This window comes from Cryptomeria japonica, chromosome 1 (genome assembly GCF_030272615.1).
Source record: "Cryptomeria japonica chromosome 1, Sugi_1.0, whole genome shotgun sequence".
Classification (NCBI taxonomy): Eukaryota; Viridiplantae; Streptophyta; class Pinopsida; order Cupressales; family Cupressaceae; genus Cryptomeria; species Cryptomeria japonica.
The window spans coordinates 549,346,359-549,369,624 of record NC_081405.1 but is presented as its reverse complement, the minus strand read 5'-3'; the positions used below and the strand labels follow the sequence as shown (position 1 = coordinate 549,369,624).

At 34.8% G+C, this 23,266-nt stretch overlaps 1 protein-coding gene across 1 annotated transcript; it reads right to left on the bottom strand.

Moving 5' to 3' along the window:
• Nucleotides 1-6,209: 6,209 nt before the first annotated feature.
• LOC131044904 (uncharacterized) lies at nucleotides 6,210-6,839 on the bottom strand. Its single transcript, XM_057978386.1, has 2 exons — nucleotides 6,656-6,839; nucleotides 6,210-6,574 (listed from the first exon to the last, which is right to left on the bottom strand). The coding sequence occupies exons 1-2, from the start codon at nucleotides 6,837-6,839 to the stop codon at nucleotides 6,210-6,212; spliced, it is 549 nt and encodes a 182-aa protein (XP_057834369.1).
• Between the last annotated feature and the right edge of the window lie 16,427 nt (nucleotides 6,840-23,266).

The following is a 23,266-nucleotide window of genomic DNA, read 5'->3' as shown; positions in this document are numbered from 1 at the left end:
AGTTTGGTAGATTTGGATTGCTTGAGAGAATTCTTGCTTGAATTTCTATATTGATCAACAGAGTGCTTAGACCTTTTAAATGAGGAAGGGAGCCACATTTACATATGTCTTGCACCTTTTCATAAATAAATATCTGGGAAATATGAACATCAAGGTCATGATCATTAAGGACTTGAAGCCAACATTTGAACTTTCAAATTTAGATCCAAATTGGTGAGACACTAGCATTGGGCACTAGTGCCTTACCATGTTTGATTTTTCAAAGGGCTAGGTACTAGGGGATATGACCACAATTGTCAATTTGGACCCAATAATGACACATTCACATAGGATCAAGCACAACTACCAAAATAGGTGATGAACCTGGTGTGAAATTGTAAGTGCTGACAATTTACGACACTACATTTAGCTCCCACTTTAGTGGGGGTATGAGGTTACACCCATACACATGTCAATTTGGACCCAATAAGGGCACATTCACATAGGATCAAGCACAACTACCAAAATAGGTGATGAACTTGGTGTGAAATTGTAAGTGGTGACAATTTATGACACTACTTAGCTCCCACTTTAGTGGGGGTACGAGGTTACACCCATACACATGGTAAAGTACAAGAAGAAGCCAAAGTGTTTCCATCTAAACATTGATGAGACTGGATGACTCCAAGCTAAGAGATGTGATAGCCTTTGAACTTAGGATCCTATTAATACACAATGTCAAGATGAAAAGGAATCACACACATAAAACACATAGCAATCCACAATGTCACCCCATCAGTATTAGTCTCTCCCTCTACATCCTTGTAATTAGTACCACCATCCTCTTATCAGCTTCATCATCTCCATCAATATTGTCTTCATCTTCCTCTACCTCATTAACTATCTCCTCATCCCCATCCATAGACCAATTATCCTCCCAAAGTGAATAAAATAGACAATGACAAAACAATTTTCCCCATTACACACCTAATATCTCCAATTCAATTTCTAAAATTTCACTATTGGCACACTCAAAGAAGAGAATATCACAAATTTGACATCTGGTTATCAAACAAGTTGTCGCCTCAATGTTCATAGTACTCTTCAATAGAAGCAAAGTCCTCTTGCCACCCTCTACTACCTCATAAATTGAATATTCCCACTTTCTAATAAACATCATAATTATTTGTGTAAGCCAACAAAATTAAATATTTGAATGCATGTTTCAATCACTAGGTCTTATTGTCATGTTTCACACATGACTATACCCAAAGACTACGACTGATATATGTGCATTTGATTGTTTCGTGCCCCTATACAAAATGTGTAACAATATCGACAATTAAAAAAAAAACTAACACAACCTTTCTGGTCTAACAAGAAAGGTTACTTAGACATCTTACTAATATTTTGAGTTCCAAAATATATTGTATTCCTTGTTGTAAGCAAGCAAGAAAAAGGTAACTTACAAGTGTGTTTCGAAACTTGCAATTTCTTATACCCAAACATTGTCACGAAAATAATATGTACATATGTATAGATATCATTTTATTTTTACAAATAGTAGGTTTCTATACATGGTGTCTTTTTTAACTTGAACTTCATATGGTTCTTCACACTACATACTTGACACTACACATGCTGGATACTATCATAAATTGTAGTGTTCAAAACACACTATATTTTTTAACCTACAAAATGGTTTATTTATTTATTTTTATCAGCAAGTGCTATCAAGATAGGGATAACGCCCTATATTAATCCAAAAGAGTCTTACATAATGAGATTTTCTAAAAACCACCGCAAGCTTAAAAAATTTACAATGGCTTGTTACATAAACCTAAGAATGGTGGCCACACGCATGCCTATGGTTGCCACCTTGTCGACATTCCCTTCCGACAGCCAACCGTCTTCCTTCATCATCATCCTTCTGAAAGGTCCTATATTTGCATTCTTGACTCCCACTCTGAAAACCTCCCATGCCTCTGCCATAAATTCCTCCTTCCTCATTCTAGTTGCTTCGGCAGCAAGCCGAATTTCATCCCCGAGGTCCGAACATTCCTTATTAGAAAGAAAGGCCAGGGGATTGAAATACGAGCCAAGTATGCTGGCCCATTCCTCTTCCACTTCCAACACCACTCCTCCTATGGCTTCAGTATCTTCTTCCCTTACGAAGCCCACCAGTTTCTCCACACAGGCTTCCTTTGACGATAAAACGTCCACCAAAAGGCACAAGATGATCTCATATATAAAATCGTCACACCAGTGTCGTTCCTCACTGAATGCATCATTGAGTAATCCTTGTATAGCATTCTGGCCTTTGATGTCTATATCAAATAGACGCTTGCATTGGGCTTCCAGCGTTTCCTCGTGACAGAGGCAGCTCAGACCAAACCTATGAACCATCTTGTTTATGTTGAATGCATGGCTCTGGTCTATCTTCTCTTATTTATAAATGGTCGACTGATTCTAGAACCCTCTCGGTCCTTTCTATTTCCTTCTTGTCTTTCTCATGGGCTATCAAAGGTTGGAAGTAATGCCGAGGATTCTTCTACCATCCCGCGTGAACAACCGGATAAGAGCGTACCTTCTCTTATCCTTGGAACAAGACAACCTTTCGATCATCCAATTCCTGACTTTGGGATGTGGGAGCTATCCTCTAGTAATCTTTGTTGAAGATCTCTGTTAACTGAGTTCGCAGGCAACAAGACGACTGGCAGAGATTTAGTAATCCCGTGATTAGCAAGAAGGTCCGCAACTTGGTTGCCTTCACGGAAGGTATGCTGAACATGGTAATCCTTAAATTTTTTAAGATAACCATAAATTCTTGGGATCCAAGTGTCCAACCGCCAGTTCATAAAGTGCTTATTGGTAATGCCATTGAGAATCACTTTTGAGTCTCCTTCAATCACCACCTTTGTTATTCCGTTAGCAGTCGCCCATTTAAGTCCTTCCTCTAAAGCGGTGATTTCTGCAATGTTGTTGCAAACAAAGCTTGCTTGGCCACATGCCAACCTCTATAAGGTTGCCCTCCTCATCTCTAACAACCGCTTCATAGCCCGATAATCTTGGATTTCCTTTGTCTGCACCATCGAAGTTCATTTTTTTCCATCCGCTAGGGGGAGGCTTCCATTTGACCTTTTTTCACTCTAATGATTTGACTCCTTGGGTGTGGTTGCTACTTTGTTTAAGGTTCCAAACCTACTCCATTTCCATATCCCACTTTGAGTAGTATTTATATTTACTGTGGAAGATCTTGCCATTGATTGTTTCTTCTATGGCCCCTTGAATTTTATTGATCAGGATATTGACCTCCAGCTCTTCTTCCCTGAAAAATCCTTCTATTTCTCTCCTTCCACACGTGCTAGACCACCAATGAAGGACTTGAAATCCACAAGCTTCCCCATTTTGAATATTTGCCCCTTGTCGGCCAAGCAAGAATGAAATCTTTGAAAGAACCGTTATAAACCATATAGTTCTGAAGCTACAGTTGCAACCAATCCCAACACTTCCTAGAGAAAGGACAATTGTACAATAAATGGTTTGTTGTTTCTTCCTCATTTTTGCAAAGACAACATCTGTTGGGCCCCTGAATACCTATTGTCTTCAATCTATCGCTTGTAAGGATTTTTCCGTGTAGAGCAATCCAAAGAAAAGCCCCCGCTTTAGGTAACACCCATTTGTCCCAACATAAGGCAACTGGCCAGTTGCCATCTTTTTGCCTCTTTCTTTGTAATTCATATCCCAAGTTAACCTTATAATTCCCTGATTTAGATGTGTTCTAGATAAGAGTGTCTTTTTCAGTTGACAGATAAATGTTTCTGCTTTGGAGAATGTTGTTCACCTTCGCACTATTTGCATTCTGAGCATTTTTGAATATTTTCTATCTTATTAAAGAGTTTGGGCGACACTCTTCTTGAACATAATCTGCTACCATCACACCCATAGTTGCTTCCATCTCATTTATCTAGTCTTGGTCCTTGATTTCATCAACTAATGCTTTGTTACCGTTCCATGAATCCCTCCAAAATTTAGCCTTGCAACCATCGCCTATTCTCCATGACAGATGTTCGGTAATGATCCTCCTACTCTCCCATATGAATTTCCAGAGCGGAGACCCTCCTATCGAATTCACCATGGTGAAAATTCTTTGTGGCTCATTCGAATCCAAATATTTGTGCGACATTACCTTGCACCATCCTTTGTTAGGAAAATTGTACATCTTCCATGCCAACTTTGCTCCCAGCACCAAGTTCTGCAAATTCATCTTTCTGAGACCCGCTCCGCCTTCCGCTTTGAGCATGCAAACTGTTTCCCAGTTGATCAACGAGATCTTTTTTCCTTCCTTTAATCCTTCCCAAATGAACCTTTTTAGTAGGCCATCCATTGCTAACAATGCCTTATATGGAGCCCTGTAACATGACATGTAATAAATTGGGATGGCAGATAAAACCGATTTGATCATTTGGATTTGCCCCGCTTGCGATAGCCACTTGTTCTTCCATAAGGCTGATTTGGCTTTTCATTTGTTGATGACTTCTTCCCAAAGTCGGTTGTCCACTTTGCCTGCATAAAGGGGAACCCCAAGGTATTGAATCGGGAAGTCACCTTGGCCGAATTGCAACACTCTTACTATTTTCTCTTGAATTTTCTTACTGGAGTTGAGGAAGTAAATTTGGGACTTCTGCTTGTTCATACTTTGCCCTGATTCCTTTTTGTATTCTTCAAGAACACTGCAAATGACCTGAGCTTCTCTTTCCGAAGCAACACCAAAGAGGATGGTATCATCTGCAAATTGGGAGTGGGACATCGGATTCAAGCTTTCGTGGATTGAGAACCCTTTCCAAAGACCTTGCTCGACCTTACTTTTGATCTGCCTACCAAGCACTTCTGCCATAAGAACAAACAGGAAGGGCGACAAAGGATCTCCTTGTCGTAGCCCGTTAGAAGCTTGGAAAAAACCGTACACAGAGCCATTAACAATAATTGAGAAAGATACAGTTGAAATACAGTGGACTATGCATCTCAACCATTTTTCATCAAAGCCAAATTTTTTGAGTACCTCTATTAAGAAATTCCACTTTACCCCATCGTAAGCCTTAGATACATCTAGTTTAACAATCATGCCTTGAAATTTGGAAGAATGCATTGAGTGGATGGTTTCGGCTGCCATAAAGATGTTGTCCTTGATTTCACGCCCCGGGGTGAAGCCATGCTACTCTGACGAAATTATGTTCTTCGAGATTGGTTTAAGTCTGTTGACCATTGCCTTGGAGATGATTTTGTAGAGGGAATTAAATAGAGAAATTGGCATGAATTCCATGATTGAAGAGCAATCTTGTTTGTTCAGAATTAGTGCAATGTTCATATGATTGATCTCTTTGACAAACTTGCCCTATTTTCTAAAGTCTTCCATGATTTGGAGTATGTCGTTCCCCATGAAACCCCAGCATTTCTGATAAAATTCCATTGTGAACCCGTTGGGCCCGGAGCTTTATTCGAGTGTTGATCAAAGACCGCCTTTCTAACTTCATCGAGCGAGAAGGGCCAACATAATGTTCGGTTATCATCCTCCGAAATCATGTTTGGGATTATGTCTACTAGCAAGTGGGACCATGAAATTTGTTCCACTACATCCCCAAGAAGATTTTTGAAGAAATTCATCGCTGCCTCCTCAATGGCTTCTAGGGAAGAGTGCAACTTACCTTCCAGATCAGTGATCCTGGCGATTTTGTTCTTGATCTTGTGAGATTTTACTGATGCGTGGAAGAATTTTGTGTTTGCATCTCCCTCTTTAATCCAAAGCTCCTAGACTTATCACGCCAAAAAACTTCCTCTCTCAGAAGAATTTCTGCCAATTCCTACTTGAGGAAAACTTCTTTAAGGTACGTATCATTTGTCATCCCAGAGATGATGGTGGACAAGTTGATTTGATTTAGTTCCTCCTCAATTCTGTTTCTTTCTGTGAAGATGTTCTTGAATGATTCTCTATTGCATTTTTTGATCTTCTCTTTAATAAACTTTAATATTTTTACGAAACAAAAGCTCGACGAACCCCTAAAAGTGTTACTATCTACCCACCATTGCTGAAGATGCTAAATGAACTCTGGATCTCTCCACCAATTACTTAAGAATTTAAAAATACTACTTCCTTTGGTTGGAATCTTGCTCAATTTGAGTTCAACTGGGAAGTGATCTGAAAGGGATATAGGAAGAATGAGTGCTTCTACCTAGAAAGACGACTCCAACCAAGATTCACCAATGAGATGTCTATCTAGTCTTTCTGAAATATGTGCAAAATTTCCTCTTCTGTTCATCCAGGTGAAGGTTCCATTCTTTGGAACTACATCCATCAATTGATTTTGCATTACAAAATCTCTGAAATCTTCCATAATCTTATTTGACATTCTCAAACCTCCTTTTTTCTCATCCAAATCAAGCAGGGCGTTGAAATCGCCAACCACTACTATCTTATCATTCCTTATTTCTAAATTTTTTTTTGTGAGAGCCTGCCATACCTTAGATTTTTCTGTTGTTTTTGTTGGACCGTAGACATTAATTAGAGGGAAGTTCAAATTTTCCTTAAAACTGTTAACTGTGCATAACATCCAATGATCTGCTTTCTCCAGTAGAGTTACTCTGACCTAAGAAGGATTCCAGATAACTCCTAGCCCACCAGCGGCCCCTGTGGCTTCTTGGAAGATGCCTTCCCAAACTTTGCAAGAATTGATGAAGCTATTCGCCTTCTCTTTATTCAACTTCATTTCCTGAAAGGCAACTATATCACTGCTACTTCTAGCCAATGCTCTTTTTACCAAGCGTCTTTTGTCAGGAGCTGAAAGACCCCTGACATTCCACATGGTGATCTTCATCTTTTTCCAGGGGAGATGCCTTCTCCCTTGTCTTTCCTCATGAATTCAAAGACGCTGACAATTTCTTTCTCCTTGGCACTTTCTTCTCTCTTTTGACGGTTACTTCTCCTACCTTTGGATCCTTTGGCCTTTCCCAAAAGGATGTTCGTCGATTGGCTAATGCATCTCGAGTCAACATTTTCCAATGCGTCCTCTTGGTAAAAATCCTCATCCAAATCCTTATCCAGTTTGAATTCAGCGTCTGATAAGCCTTTACTAATGTTTAAGGTTCTAGGTGATGATGGAGTTACCCCTCCTTCCTTGGATCCTGTCACTACTTCTTTATCGGATCCCTCACCTACAACTAAAGAAGAATTCACGTCAATAGGCCTATTCTCCATTACCTTGGCTTCTTCTCTATTCTCCACGAGAGAGTCTCCATCCCTTTCTTTTCTTCTAGGGGTTTTTACTTCATCTCTCTCTACCATCGAATCCGTAACCATTTTTTCTTGTTTTCTCCTCCACTATTGTTCTGGATTTCTGAGGGGATTCCTGGCCTTCGTAACAAACAATCTGCAATTCTCAATAGCGTGCGACTTGTTGCCACATCTGGAGCAATGTTTCCTCTCTTTTTTGATTTCTAACCGTTGTCTCCATAATCCGTTTGCAGTTTGTAAACGGATATACTCTGGAATTTTTTTAACTGCAACAACTTTTATTTTAACCAACTTACATAAGTCTTGCTCATCATCAAAATCGATTTCTAATACCATTCCCAACATCCTACCTATCTTTTCCAGGTAAGACTCTCCCCAATATTCTATTGGTAGATTATACATATTGACCCATATCGGGCTTGAATACACTACCAATGGGATTGAGTTAAAGGTAGGTATCCATGGTTGCAAGTACACCACGTGCTTATCTGCATATCAGTTCTCTTGATTGAGGATGCGATCTCTGTCCAATTGGTTTTCAAAGAGCACCACAAAAAATCCCCTCAGGATAAATTTGATAACAATGCGATCTCCCCAACTTTCTGCCACCCAGAGTTTAATGTTTTTCCTTGACCAATTAAGGCCAATGATCCTTGCGATCACTGCGTGGTTAACCCATAGCTGGCTATATTCTTCGAGTTCTTCCCTAAGGTCCACCACCATTTCATCTTCCTCCGGGCCTCGCCACCCATTCGTTTTGCTTGTGTTACGTCCTACTCCGTCATTAACCTCCAACCATTTTTGTAGAGCCGATATCGCCATTTTGGAACACGATAGATTTAAAAACTCATGTACCCAAAACAATTATTACTATCCACTCTAAAATTTTATTTTTCTAACCTACAAAATGGTTAACTTAAGACATCAAAACATATAAATCATCTTAAACAACTAAGCACATTAGAATCCATGGGAACCATGGGTTCATAGAAATGACTTGGTCTTTTCCTTGCATAATGCATTGAATTCAATGGAATAATGAAAACTCCAGAAGTAGCTTTTTAGTGTACAAAATAAATCCATGTTAAGATATCATAAGGCATCATTCCCTGTCTTGCATAAGATGGGATATTGATGATAGATTAGAGACCAACTAAATGGACAAGATCAACCCTATTAACTATAATATTCATGAACCTAGTAAAATCATGCTACATTTAGTTTGCAAGATTTTTTTGACCTTAAACTAGTATTATCTAGCCTAGCTTTGAATCACTATCATGACTCATCTATCATTTAGATATCAAATACTTTAATTATAAAGCCATGAATCATCTATCAACTAAACAACAAATAATTTAATTACAACATGATGAAGGGAGGTACTCACCACTAGGGAGAACATTTATGTAGTTTAATATTAAATAAACTCAACTCCAACAATATGATGAAGGTCTTGATATCTCTAAAACTTAACCAATCAATCTAGGAAGGATCTTTACTAACTTTAATCATTTTCTCATTAATATTTAGCAAACTCAACTTCAACTGTAATATTAGGATAAAGAAATAAAAAAAACCTAAAAAATTTATCATTCCTAAACTAGCAATCACACCTTGGTGTGCAATGGGTATGCCGAAGAGGTGTGGAATGTCAAGTAGGGAATTTTTCGGTCTACATTTTGCATACATTTGTGTTGTACATGAGGTCAATTGGAGAGATACATAAGGGTAGAGAGATGGACTGATAATGAGATAATGATGGAAGGAGAGTTTGAAGAATAAATTTGAGGAGATACATATAGAGAGTGAAAGAGATACAAATACAGAGGTCTAGGAAGACAAAGGGAGGGAGGGAGATCAATGGATAGAGAGATGAAAACATTTATAAAGATAGAGGGGGAGAGAGGGATGTGGAGGTTGAATTTAAGATAGAGTAAGATAGGAAGAGGGAGACAAATGGATAAAGAGATAGAGAGAGGGAGATAGAGAGATATTGAAATAGAGAGGGAGGGGTAGAGGTGGAGAGAAAATGGTAGAGATATATAGAGTAATATGGAGGGGAGAGTTGGTGAGAAATATAAATGTTGAGATAGAGTGATAGAGAGATAGGTATATAAGGAGATATATAGATTATAGAGGAGAGAGACAACGAGATAGAGATATAGAGGCGAGATAGATAAAGGGAGCTTTGAGAAAGAGATATATGAGAAGAGAAAGGGAGAGAGTGCTAGCGATACATAGATAGATAAGGGGATAGGGAGGGAGGGAGATAAAGAGAGGGAAGGAGAGAAAGGGAGAGAGATAGCTCGGGGAGAGATGCAGACCTGGAGAGATATAGAGAGATGATGATATAGAGAGAGATAGAAAGGGATGGACAAAGAGATAGGGAAAGAGGTAGAGAGTTGGAGAGAAATGGAGATAGAGATATAGAGAGGAGTGAGAGGAAGATAAAAAGATGGAGAAATAGAGACGTGGATATAGTGTAGGAGAGATGGAAGGAAATGGAGAGGGAGAGGGAGTGATGGATTGATATAGATTAAAGGGAGATATAGAGAGACGAAGAGGAATAGGGAGAGAGATAGGGTGATAGAGGTAGAGAGATATGAATACAAAAAGTTGGAGAAAGAAGGATAGGGATATGGAAAGGAGAAAGACTAATAAAGAAATGCAGACAAGTATAGATAGAGATGAAAGAGATAAATACATATAGAGAGAGGGAAAGGGTTATAATGAGAGAGGAGAGATAGAAAAAGAAAGATAGAGATAGGAATTGATATATAGAGAGAGGTGGCTAAAGATATTGATATAGGGATATAGAGAGATATAGATATAATAAGATAGAGATAGATGGAAAGATGAAATAAAATATAGAGAGATGGAGATATAGAGAATTAAATATAGATATATAGGTATATGAATTAAGAGAGAGAAAGAGATGAATGTATAGAGAGAGAGGAGGGAGAGATAGATAGAGAGATATGAGAAGAGAAAGGGAGAGAGAGGTATAAATAGAGAGATAGATAGGGGTTATGGAGGGAGATATGGGGAGAGATAGAGAGGAATGGAGAGAGATAGGTAGAGGAGGGAGAGAGAAAATGGGGAAGAAAGGGAAAGAGAAGAAAGGGGGAAAGAGGGAGAGAGATAGGTAGAGAGAGGGGGAAATAGAGGTAGAGAAAGATAGATAGAAATAGATAGAGAGAGGAGTGAGAGGGAGATAGGGAGAGAATAGAGTAGGAGAGATGGATTGAATACTTGAGAGAGACCAATAGATAGAGAGGGAGAGAGTGAGTAATATAGATAGAGGGAGATATAAAGATATATAAAGAGATAGAGAGATATAAGGAGATAAGTACAAGAGAGGATTGATCAAAGAAAACAAGTAGGTGACTAGAATGATGTATGTAGATTTCTTATGCAAGTCCAAATTGTAAGGACACTGTAATGCAAAAGAAGAGTTTTATTAAAACGTTTAACGCTTGCATTCTTCTCATTTGGAATTGGTGATGAGAACTTCTAGTGGGTAAGCTATAATTACAACTTGCTCTGTTGGTGTTGTTAGGCTTGTAGAGGAGATTTAGAGATCTTCATACTTGAACATGGCAAGAAGTAGTGCCTCTATCATCAACCTTTTCTATGTATTATTGTTGGGAGCCTATATTTGGAAAGACATGGCATGGGAAGTCTATGACTCAATGATGGGATATTGCTTCATTTTTATGTACCATTCCTCAATCCACATTATTGTTTCCATTAATTGTTGCGCAATGTAATTTTTAACATTCAGAGAGAAATGTGACAACAACTTCAGTGTTTATCAGATTCCTATTCATCTTTCCTTGAAATTTGAAATAAGTGCTTTTACAAAGATCCAGTTTTCTTTTGGTGTGGGTTTACATTTCTAACTCAAATTATACAAGTTCTGTATTATTACAATTGTGTTGACATGAGAAGCATATATCCAGTGGGATTTGAACTTGGGTTGGCATCTTCATGACAATTTCTCCATCTGAAAACAAAACTTTGGCTCCGTGCACATGTTAACTTTTTTGTTTTCTCGCAGTTGTTGATCATTAGACCATTGACTGGAGGAGTTTTTTGCATTAATAACAGTGGATATATTTGGCAACAAACTTATATTTAAAATTAAAGAGTGGATAAAGATTTATAATTCATTACATCATCATTATCTTTCTATCAGAAACTTTAATTGTTGTCGTCCATGTTAACTGTTTCTGTTTGTAGGCTTTGAGGCTTATCAAATATTCAGTAGCGAAGGATGGAGTAGAATTTCGAAGATAAATGCAATGGCATTGAGGAGTTATACGTCAGATTTTTTCATTATAGAGGTGAGACAGATGCTCTTAGAGGTGATGCATTGAATAAGGTTGTCCGTGAGGCTTTTAGATTCTATCACAACTATTGGAGGTGTGCATCTCCAGCCCAGTCGTGAAGCTAGTCATATATTTCTCTCAAAGGCCTCAAAATTGGATTGTAACATTTTGAGCCAAGCCATAAATTCAAAACTTCATTCAAATGTGTGGCAAGTACTATCTCATTGGACCAATTTTTTGATGTTAAGTTTTCTGAATATCTGCTTCATTTTATCCTCCTGATTACTCGTGTTGCTAAATTGAACCTATCTTGTTTTGGTTGGTGATTTTACATTGCATCTATCATAAAATACAAGAAATGAGTTTGATGACATGCAAGAAAACAATAAATATTGGTCCAGTATTTCTTCAGGCAAAACTTAAGAAGAAAACTTCATACTTAATTGCGCAAATGGGGAAAGAAATGTTATGCAATAGTTACACAATGGTTATTTACACAACGGTGTGATCTTAATTGATCATTTCACTGGAAGCTTTACAATCTCATTCACATCCATACTAAGTCATAGTGTTTTCTCTTAGTGGTTACCAGATTGGACGTGTCGAGCTTTCCTTGGAGCTGCAGAAAACGCGTTGGCTAAATAGGTTTGTAGGTGGGCTCCACTCCACTTCAAATAGGGTATGCCTTTGTGTATAAATTGTTCTTATAACACCAAATTTGTTAAACAAATCATAGTGTAGATCTAAATACTTTTTTATAGTATATTAAGTTTAAAAATATAATTAATTGGACTTCACTAAATACAATAGTATTGCCTATGACAAGTACAAACAAGAGACGCAAAGCGTCAAGTTCCTGCCGAGATGTTTTAGTTTGTTGACAAACAATCGAAGAATTGAACAAGGTAATTAATTGAGTTAGATGAGCAGGAAACAAATGATTGACTACAATATAGGCATTGTATTTAAGTTCTTGTACAAGGAGTTGATATTTTAATGTAATAAATATTCAAATTGGTATAGAGTTTTATGTTCAATTCATTTGCAATTATTATGTACGACCACAATTCTCAAAAAAAGACAATTAAACAAATAAATTGAACAAGAGATTCTGTTAATTATAAGATAGGAGCCACCTCTCGAACTAAGAACTCAGGAAAAAGCATTTGATAACGTGGGCATATCTTTAACTTTTTGTCCAAGGAGCTCATAATAAGTTCAATTTTATGTTCAATTATGCACAGGATCTTTTGATTTTCATGTTGTTTTGGTTCATAAACTAGTATATGAGATCTTATACCAAGACAAGATTTACTTGTATGCATAGAAATAAAAAATTGGGAAAGTTGGAAACCAGGTAGCAAACAATGAACATTGGTATATTTCAAGTAGAACAAACATATATTGTAAGTGCGAAAATTAGTTGGAAAAGAAGACAATCTTTGACATGATGAAATTGTCTATGAAATACTGAATAGAATAGGCATATATTGTAACTACGGAAATTAGTTTTGTTTGAGAGGTTAAACACAGAGAAGAAATGGACAACTTAGTATAATAATTTATCTTATCAGACAGTGCATATTATAATTAATTTGTCTTTTGAACAATAGGTACTTTTAAAAAAGAGTTGTTGACTGTTATAGTGCAACATTTATGTAGGCAACAATTTCTAGAGTGCAAGATAAATATAAAGTTTTAAACAGAGAAAGCAAATTTGTATCTAATTTGCTTTAATTTGTTAACCAGTAGTAGTTTATTTGACAACAGTTCTTCCATATGACAAGTATTCGTGATTTATGCCTTAGAGATTGTGTCCTTCTTGCAAAACATAAATTGGTTTTATTGTTTGTAAATTAGTATTTGTTATAATATAGAGTTAATAAAAATGTTTGAAATGTATAAAGGTTAATGTAATGTATCATGTTTACCTTTTTGTAGAAATCATTTGTGAAGAACAAAGGCATGAGTAATGAGGTTGTTTTGGTTGAGAGTGAAGTGGCCTTTTGTTGTAAATTCACGTAGAATGAAGATAACTCTTGATTTGTCTTCTTTGTAATCTTCATATGTAGTATTTCGAAGTGTTGGCAACAATTGTTCAACTGTGGACTTATCAAGAGAACATTGTATAGTTTCTTTATTTTCGGTTGTAAGTATTGTGTTCAGCTGAAGTGAGTATACAGAGTTGACTTTTTTGTGACATCTGGTGCAGTTAGCAGTGTTGTCTTCAAGCATGCCATAGTTCTCAAATTTGTAATTGCATTGTGGGCAAAATGCATGGAATGGAACTGTGAATGGATTTGCCACTTTTAAGATACCATCAACCTGTAAGAGATGGGTAAATGTTACTGTGGTGTGAAAATAGTGCATTTGAAAAATAAAGACATGCATGTTGTGAAAATAGTTACCTCATAAGTTGTATTCAGTAAGCCATTGAGCCTTTCCAATGTTCTTTTGTCGTTGAGTTTGCATATGAATGTAGAAAGGCTTGTGCGGAATGTTATTCTTTGGTCCACTTTTTTTACAACATTTCTGAACAACATTGCAGGGATTTCATTCCTTTGTAGATGGTCTTCTATTGCGAGGCATTGCTTGCCAAAACTTTGGTGTAGATACAACTATGGAGAGTAACATGGTTAGTTATCTTGTGTAAAAACTTTTAGAATGCAAAGTATTTTGTTCTAGTGAACAGAAGTTTGGAACAGATTATTTGGAAACAATTTAAAAGTTTTTTACCTGTACTTTGTCTGTTTCATTGTCACCATCTTTGATGTCAAGTGTGTATTGTGAACCTTGTTTGCCTGTCCTTGTTACCAATGCACCAATTGTTCTAATGGGGTACTCATTCGTACTGAAGCGTAGTTGTTTTATTGTGGTGCTTGGTATGAAATTGTATTCTTGACACATGTGTGGCATTGTTTCAATTGTTGTTGAATCTTTGAGGATTAGAATACAGTCGTTGTCACCATGATCGTAGTCTATCTTTGGGGCAATATCAAATCTTGAAATGCAAATTGCAGAATTTGGCACTATCTTTTCTTCATATTTTTCTACAAGGTCAGCAGAAGAAATTGTCAGTGAATTCAATTACTGAATAGCAAAGCTAAAAATTAGAAAAATCATTTACAAATAAGGTTTATACCAGTTATTTGATGTAGGTATGCACACTTTGAAGTTGTGCGTCCTTCTTTTTTCCAAGGCTAGAGTTGACAAATGAGGTGTAGCATTATAATTTTTGAAACAATTACAGGTAATTAGACCTGCATAATTGTCTCCTTTGCCTTTAATAATGTCACAAACATTTGGCTGGAAAATGTATTTGTGGACAATATCATTCAACAATCCACTACCTGGGGAAGCAGTTATTGTGCTTGCGTTTTCCAATGTTGGGGTAATTGGATTTGATGGAAATAGTTTTAAAGTAGTTGACAACATGCAATCATCTTCTTGAATGATTTGACTAAGATTGTCAATGTCTATGGTACTATTTACAATGGAATTACCATACAGGATTGGTTTACTGTAAATAATTGCTCTAGACATTGGGCTACTGAGATGGTTAATATGAGGAGGACAATCAAAATATGAGAATAAGCATCGAGATGTACAAGTATTATACTTTCCTTGCTCTATCTAACTACTTTTTTTTGGCAGAGATGACAAAGGTCTTGTGTTTTTTAGCAGTCTCTCCGTATTTTTATTAGCTTTCTGCAACCCCTTGGTAGAAAACCATTAAACAATGAACAATGCAAAGAAGTAGTAGAATATTATGACATTGCATGTCAATAAAGTAATGAATAGAGGAGTGTCCTGTATTGTCATAAGCATGACAAATACGATGCACATCTCTACAAAGAGAGCGCCTAGTTCTAATGGCAAGTTACTGTTGTAGACAGAGGGAACCATTGTTTAAAATTTTACAGTTCTCTACTACTATGTGCACAATGTAATTTCATGACTTGTACAAAATGTATAGGAGTTTAGTAATTTGAATGTGTCTTCTATAACAATATTGTATTGAATATGAATGAGAAACAAATTTTCATGTACAAAATTTAAATCAACAGTGTTTTAATTAATTTGTTATTGTAGCTACATTTTATCTACAATAGTAAGTACATTTATGTAAACAACAGTGAGAATATGCCAAGATCATTTATTATTGTCAAGATTTTTTCCCTCTCAATGGAACTACATTATCTCTACAATGCTAGGTTGAGTTCATAGTAATATGAAATTTGTACATAAAAAATAAAGAAGTGAATTGTACCTGTATTGCTCAAATCTCAAGGTAGTATTTTAGCCGATTTCCTTTGAATTTTGCAATATTGGGCTAATTTGAACCCTGCTACAAAACTAGTCAACATAATGTGTCAGAACCTACTTCATTGTGATGTCAACTATTTTGATTTGCTTAAAATTTGCAATTAAAAGAATATTTGTAAGTCATCGTTCAATTTATTACTATATAAAAGAACTATTAAATCAATTAAAAATTTGTACACATAAGGGCTAAGTAACTCCTGCAAATATTATTTCACTTCAGTTGAATATGATATTCGAATTATACATGAGGTATTTTCAGCTCAATATAATAGAAAAGAACAGTAAAGAATTTTTTGGTAACTCATAAATTTGTTACTTTTTACATAGACAAATAAATTATTTCTTACATGTTAGTTATATGTAAAAATAGATAGTCACATTAATTTCATTTATTTCAACCAAAAATTAATGTGTTGTATTTAAGTATTAGTTTCTTATTGAATATTGTGTTGTTTCAAGTGATTGGGTAGTGATATTTTTGTGCATTGTTGTTGTTTTTCCTTTGTTTACTGATTGCAAATCTGACATATTAAGTTTACAACATGCACAATTCATGATTGCAGTTACCGAACTCATATTTTCACACACATGCATCTCAAATAGCAACAACAATGACACCTTTAAATGTAGAATTCCTTGTGAAAATGTTGTATGTTTATGGCTGAAATATATTGATAGTAGTAAACATTGGAACACATATAACTTTTATAGTAGAATAGTAAAGCATAAACATAAGTGCATGACAAAGATGGGCATGCAAGTTAAGAATACACTTGTGAAGCAAGTGTGGAAAGTGCAGTTGTAATAGGTGGATGAGGAGGAAGATGTGTGTATAAGAACATCAGTGCCTTGAAGACATTTGAAAGCTTTATTGTCAGATCATGGCCCAAGTGCTCGTTGTGTTCTTTCAGGGCATGTGTAAAAACCAGCTCACAATTATTGTTCATAGCAACTTTTACAGCATTGTAAACACAAGAAGCTGCATCACATAGTGCTATTGTGTCGGGCGAAAATATACCCCCCAGAAGACCATTATGGTTACTTGCATCATAAGCATTGATAGCTACATTGTAACCAATCGGTGGAGTGAAATAGTCTTGAATATATGAATTTGCAAACTTTTCCACAAACTCTGGGTCCTGGACAAAATCCATGCAATTTGACCAGAAATAGGACACCACATCACTGTAGTAGACTGAACTAGAAGCATTCTGCAGGAATTCTTCACCTAATATCGTCCTCAGAGACTCTTCAATGGAGGGAGAATGAAAACGAAATATGTGTCCCATTGTAGTCGTATCAATTGGCCCAATAATTGGACAATCCCATTTTGGTGCCGGAATATATATTCTCTTATTGCTTCTCACAGTGTACATTCTGTGATAATATGTAATTTGAAGTACCATAAGCATAATTGAAGTACCATCATTTTCAAAATAAATTAAATTCTTTAGAAATCTTTATCTTAGTTAAACAAATGTGTCTTTAAATTTTGATTTGGTATGTAAGAAATATTAATGAGAAGTTCAAACAATATATATTACTTTATTGATTGGAAAGAATTATAATTGAATAAGTTAAATTCAAAACAATCAATTTGTCTATAGCTAATGTTTTTAAATATAAATATTAATTTGTTCAAAATACATATAAATTGTTTCACTTTAATATTTCATATAAAATTCTTAATAACATATTTTTTTAGAATACATAATATTACTAAAATTCCATACACTAGTAAAAGGTGGGCAGCGTTGTAAAATTCTTTCACTCAAGCAACTAAATCGCTCAAAGTGAATGTCACTATGTTAAACTTTTCAAAGAGAAAAGAAATTAAAGAAATCTTTGTAATAGTTTTTCATACAGTAAAAATTTAAAATTTTAATTTATATTATTAATTTATTAACCTATTTTTTTAAATATTAATATTAATTTGTTCAAAATACATATAAATTGTTTCACTTTAACATTTCATATAAAATTCTTAATAACATATTTTTCTAGAATATATAATATTAGTAAAATTCCATACACGAGTAAAAGGTGGGCAGCCTTGTAAAATTCTTTCACTCAAGCAGCTAATTCGCTCAAAGTGAATGTCACTATGCTAAACTTTTCAAAGAGAAAAGAAATTAAAGAAATCTCTGTAATAGTTTTTCATACAGTAAAAATTTAAAATTTTAATTTATATTATTCATTTATTAACATATTTTTTAAAATATAAATATTAATTTGTTCAAAATACATATAAATTGTTTCACTTTAACATTTCATATAAAATTCTTAATAACAACATTCATTGGGAAGGTTGGAGATAAAAACTTGAAGAATCCAGGAAAAAATTGAAAAATCTTATTTTCATTCACACTAGTCTAAAAATGTTAACAAATGAATTTATATTATTAATTTATTAACATTTTTTTTTAAATATAAATATTAATTTGTTCAAAATACATATAAATTGTTTCACTTTAACATTTCATATAAAATTCTTAATAACAACATTCATTTGGAAGGTTCGAGATAAAAACTTGTAGAATCAAGAAAAAAATATGAAAAATCTAATAAGTAATGGAAAGTAGGAAAAATTTACCCTAGGGGAAAGTTATCTATAAAGTTAATATGGTGAATAGAAAAAAAAATATAGATGGCAAGCTTAAAAAGCATTTAGTGCAGATTACATCTAATTAATAAATAATAAAAATAGTAAACAATATGAATATAAGAGACAATAATATATTATTATGATAAACTTTTCCGCTGTAAATGCAATGGGGCGATTCAGCACGATCCAGTTTCAAATATCCTGGTTGCAATAAGACAATCTATCTAGTGAATATGTCCTGGGAATGCATGTACCCTTTTACACCCAGAAGAAAAACCTAGATAAATGGATTCAATAAACATTCCATAGACTTGTCCAAGGCTTTCTACTGTTGAAACCAGTGAGGCCATCCAGCAAGATCCAGGTTTAAATAACCTGATTTAAAAAAGGGAGCCCCTAACTCAGTGAAATTGTGCCGCGATTGAGTGTTCCCTATTCCCCCCCCAAAAAAAAACCTCTATAAATGCATTCCACAAACATTCTATCTGGTAAGTATGGAAGGATTGCTGGGCAAACAATCAAGATAACGAGGCACTTAACAAGATACAGGTTCAAATCTCCTTACAGTAAGTACGAGATGTATGGTGAGATTAAGATATAGCAATTGCTTCACACAACCATTAAGATATAGCAATTGCTTCACACAACCAAGAATATTATTAGAAAGGCGATGCACATTTGAGGACAAACAAAACATTTGAAGGACTTGTTAGTGAGTGGTCCATACTTTTCAAAGATGAATAAGCAGATTCCATTCTATTCATACTCATAAAATAAACCCAACTGATTGTGGTGTAAGGATACCGGAGGAATTCCACCTTTGATCCAGTTCGGAATCAACTCCTCATAATATTGGGGAGCCCATAATTGTAAAGGCAAATAAGAAATTCCGCGACTAATGAACCCATAAGTTTCATTCGACAATGAACTATATCTACAAAATCCCTCAAATATGAACCCAAAAATTACATTTGAGACTGCCCCATAACTACAAAATATCTACAAAATCTCCCAAATATATTACTTATTTCTCCTTTTTAGATTAAAGACACCCTATTACTTGATCGAAGCTTTACAAGTTGAAAGAACACGATATAACTTGTTTAGAAGAAAGATATAAAGTGAATTGGATTGTGGGTATCAAAAACTCACATCTAGACATTGACAGTCTCATTGTGGATGGTGAAAATGCTTAGAAGTGTGTGCTTCAGCAAAGACAAGAAACCATAAATAAACAATGCTTCATATAATCAATTATAGCCACTGATATCCAATGGGTTGTGTGTGATGGCAGTGGTGAAAATTCAAGCATTCGAGACTCTGTTATAACCTCACCCTTAGCCAACGCTTATTAAGAAAAATGATTTAAAAAAAAAAAACAGCTATTAACCCAGATCCGCCCAATATTATCAAGCAAAAGCATTAATAAAATAAACCAATTAACACAGTTCCAGCCAACTTTTAAAATCAATACAGTGCCTACAAAAAATTGTTCGCAAATCCTATGCAATTTCAATATAAAATAGCCAATTCAATATTCAGTCCATAGAAATCCACATCAAGATGAAGATCATTGGGCAGCTACCAAGATTTCATTAAATAATTCAACTGATAAATTGCAAATAGTTGGCAACAGGGTTTGAAGATTGGTGAAGGCAAGTAAATATACTCAGAAAGATAAAGATATGTCACTGGAGCTTTACAAAATATGTAATCTGATTCAAAACTGCTTGGCTAACAAAGTCTTGGGCACATACCTATTTATCAACAGAGCACAAACTTATATTATGTATGTCTTATGTTTGCGGCCTTGAAGCCTAACTGCTCCTCCCAACTCCACAGCCTGTAAATTAAGGGCAAATTTCTCTCAACTTAGCAAGTTATACAAAATTCATAATGAAATATTCATCCTGACTGTGGAAACACATTAAGAAGAAACTTGTTGTACCTAAATCTATAAGCACAAAGAAAACACTGATAAAATACTGTTCCACTTCTCTAGCAGTTGCTACTCAATCGTTCCTGAGGTGACCAGACAGAAATAACTATTTGCAGTACACACAACTGACAGAAACTGATAAAGGCAAAAGAATGGAGAGGAACATTCTCCAGTCAACAAAAGATAATTAATACTCAAACGACTCCATAGAAATTCGTGTGCATGCATTAACTTATGGAGGATGTTTCTACACACTTAGTATAGTATAAATATTCTAAAATTTAATGTCTCAACTATATACACAGTAAAATGTACAATACTAATAGTTCTATGTATTGAATATATATACAATTGTCAAAAATTATAATAAATATGCATTGAATTATATGACATTTGTCGGAAGATACATCTGAAGAAATAATTTTTTATTTAGATTTTCTTGGATCTCATTGAATGCGATAAGAATTTGGTACATCTTTATGGATTTCAAAGACCATCTATCATAATCAACAAGACCACAAATTTATTGACACTTTGGATGGTTCATAAAAATATTGACTAAATAATTGAAGAAAATAGATTTTTGGCAATGACTGTTTGCAGAATTCACCAATAAGAAAGCAAATAAATAGTATTATTTGACTTGTACAAAAATAGGCAAAAATTAGAACTATAAAAATATGAACAAAGTTTTAAAAATACTCTCAAATGATTGGCTTCCTTAGAAAATAAAATGCACCAAATGAATGCATTGGTATTCCTGCCTATTTGCAGGAACTAATAAGAAGTAATGACAATAAATAAAAATTACCAAACTATAAAACAAATTGAAAAAAGACAAGGAGACAAAGAGTAAAAGACATAAAAGTAATATTATAATATTGGGGATGACCTAACAACGCATCGGTTAGCTGTGAACCTCCTACATGGGAGGTCTTGGGTTTGAGTATGCTTGAGCCCATGTGTCTTACACATAAGCAATGGAGAGATAAGGTGATGTCTGGGCATGGAAGACAGGACAACACAAGGAGATATAAGGGTGCTAATGCCGAACAAATATGAGGATGAGGTCCCTCAAAATGTGGTCTCACTAGTTCATAGCTTTATTAAAAACCAATTTGGCTTCGGCCCATTACCAAACAAAAAAAATAAAAAAATATTATAATATTATAAAAAAAACTAAGAACAAGAACATCCATAACCATATAACAAACAAATGGAAAAAATATTAAAAAAAATACAAAGAGACAAAAAAAAGTAAATAACTTAAAAAAATAAAATAAATAATAGCACAAAATCTAGAAGAAAAATAAATAAACAAAAATGAAAGAGTAACAAGGAAACGCAAAGAACATCTAAGAAGCTAAACGAGAATAGAAAATAAATAAAAAATTAATAAACAAACTATGAAAAGAGAATCAATCGAGGAGGAGTAACAAGGAAACACAAAGAACATCTAAGAAGATCAACGAGAATAGAAAATAAATAAAAAATTAATAAAGAAGCTAAGAAAGAGAACCGGTTGAGGAGGAAAATATTTGAAACAAAGAAAGAAACACATAAAAAGAGAAGAAAGAAGGAGAGTTCAAGGTAGAAAAGAGCAAAGGAAAAAAATGAGAGGACATCAAGTAGTAGGGTTAGAGAAGAGTGTGTTCAAAAGGGGTTGCTAAGCATGGTTAATTTGTTATCCCTCATCTTGATTAAGATTGGACATATGGTTTTTAATGGTGAAGGCCTCAAGGTATGTGCACTTAAAATAGTTGTCTTCTCTAATGACTTGGGTATTCTCAAGGCAAATGTGGTGTTTGACACATTATTATTTCTTTATTAAAAAATTATAATTGTTAAATTTTAAGTTTCACTGTTTAAAATTGAATAACCAAATAAGTGCATCTTTATGCCCTTGATAAGGGACGTTAAGAAATGACAACATGCTTGCATAATATTAACATTTAAATTGATGAAAATACTAATCACTAGCAATTGCACCTTGGTGTGCAATGGGTATGTTGAAGAGGCGTGGAAGGTCAATTAGGAAAAACTGACCTAATTTTTTGCATAAAATTGTGTGGTACATGAGGTCAATTGGTAGGCCATTTACAAAATGATGTTGTTTGTGCAACAAAGGTCTCAATGGAGAAGTGATAGCTTCAAATCAACTATGCATTCACTTGCAAGGATCCAATCATAACTAAAACAAAACCTTTGAATCCAAAAGATAATAAAGTTCCATTGTGAATATGCTCATGTTATGTTTGTAATAGGGGGATAGGGAGAGATAGAGAAATGGAGATGGAGAAGAGAGAGATGACAAAGGAATAGATTGAGATGTAAGAGAAAATATATAGAGGGAGAGAGAGGGAGAGATATAACTTAATAAAGATAGGAATATGAAGTAATATATAGAGAGAGTGAGAGATGTAGTGGTAGAGATAGATAAAGAGATAACTAGATACAAATAGAGGTATATATATGAAAGAATAAATATGGAGAGAAAAGAAGAGATACAGATATAAAGGTCAAAAAGAGGGAGAGGGAGAGAAAGAGAAGGACAAATATAGGGAGATATATATAGAGATAGAGGAGAGAGAGGAAGATAGAGGTAGAGATGAAGATAAAGTGAGAGAGGAAGAGGATAAAATAAATAGATAGATAGATAGAGGTAGATGGAGGGATAAAGATAAAAAAAATAGGGGGATAAAGAAGAAGAGATAGAGAGGAAGAGATAGATAGATATATAGACTATGAGATAGAGGGATGTATAAAGATTAAAAAAGGGGGGATAGAGAAGAAGA

Excerpts from the sequence above, each read along its gene's own strand:
- LOC131044904 (XM_057978386.1), bottom strand. The coding sequence starts at position 6,839 with ATGTGGAATGTCAGGGGTCTTTCAGCTCCTGACAAAAGACGCTTGGTA. Across the intron at positions 6,575-6,655 it reads AGAAGCCACAGGGGCCGCTG|TTAACAGTTTTAAGGAAAAT; the intron begins GTGGGCTAGGAG and ends TGTTATGCACAG.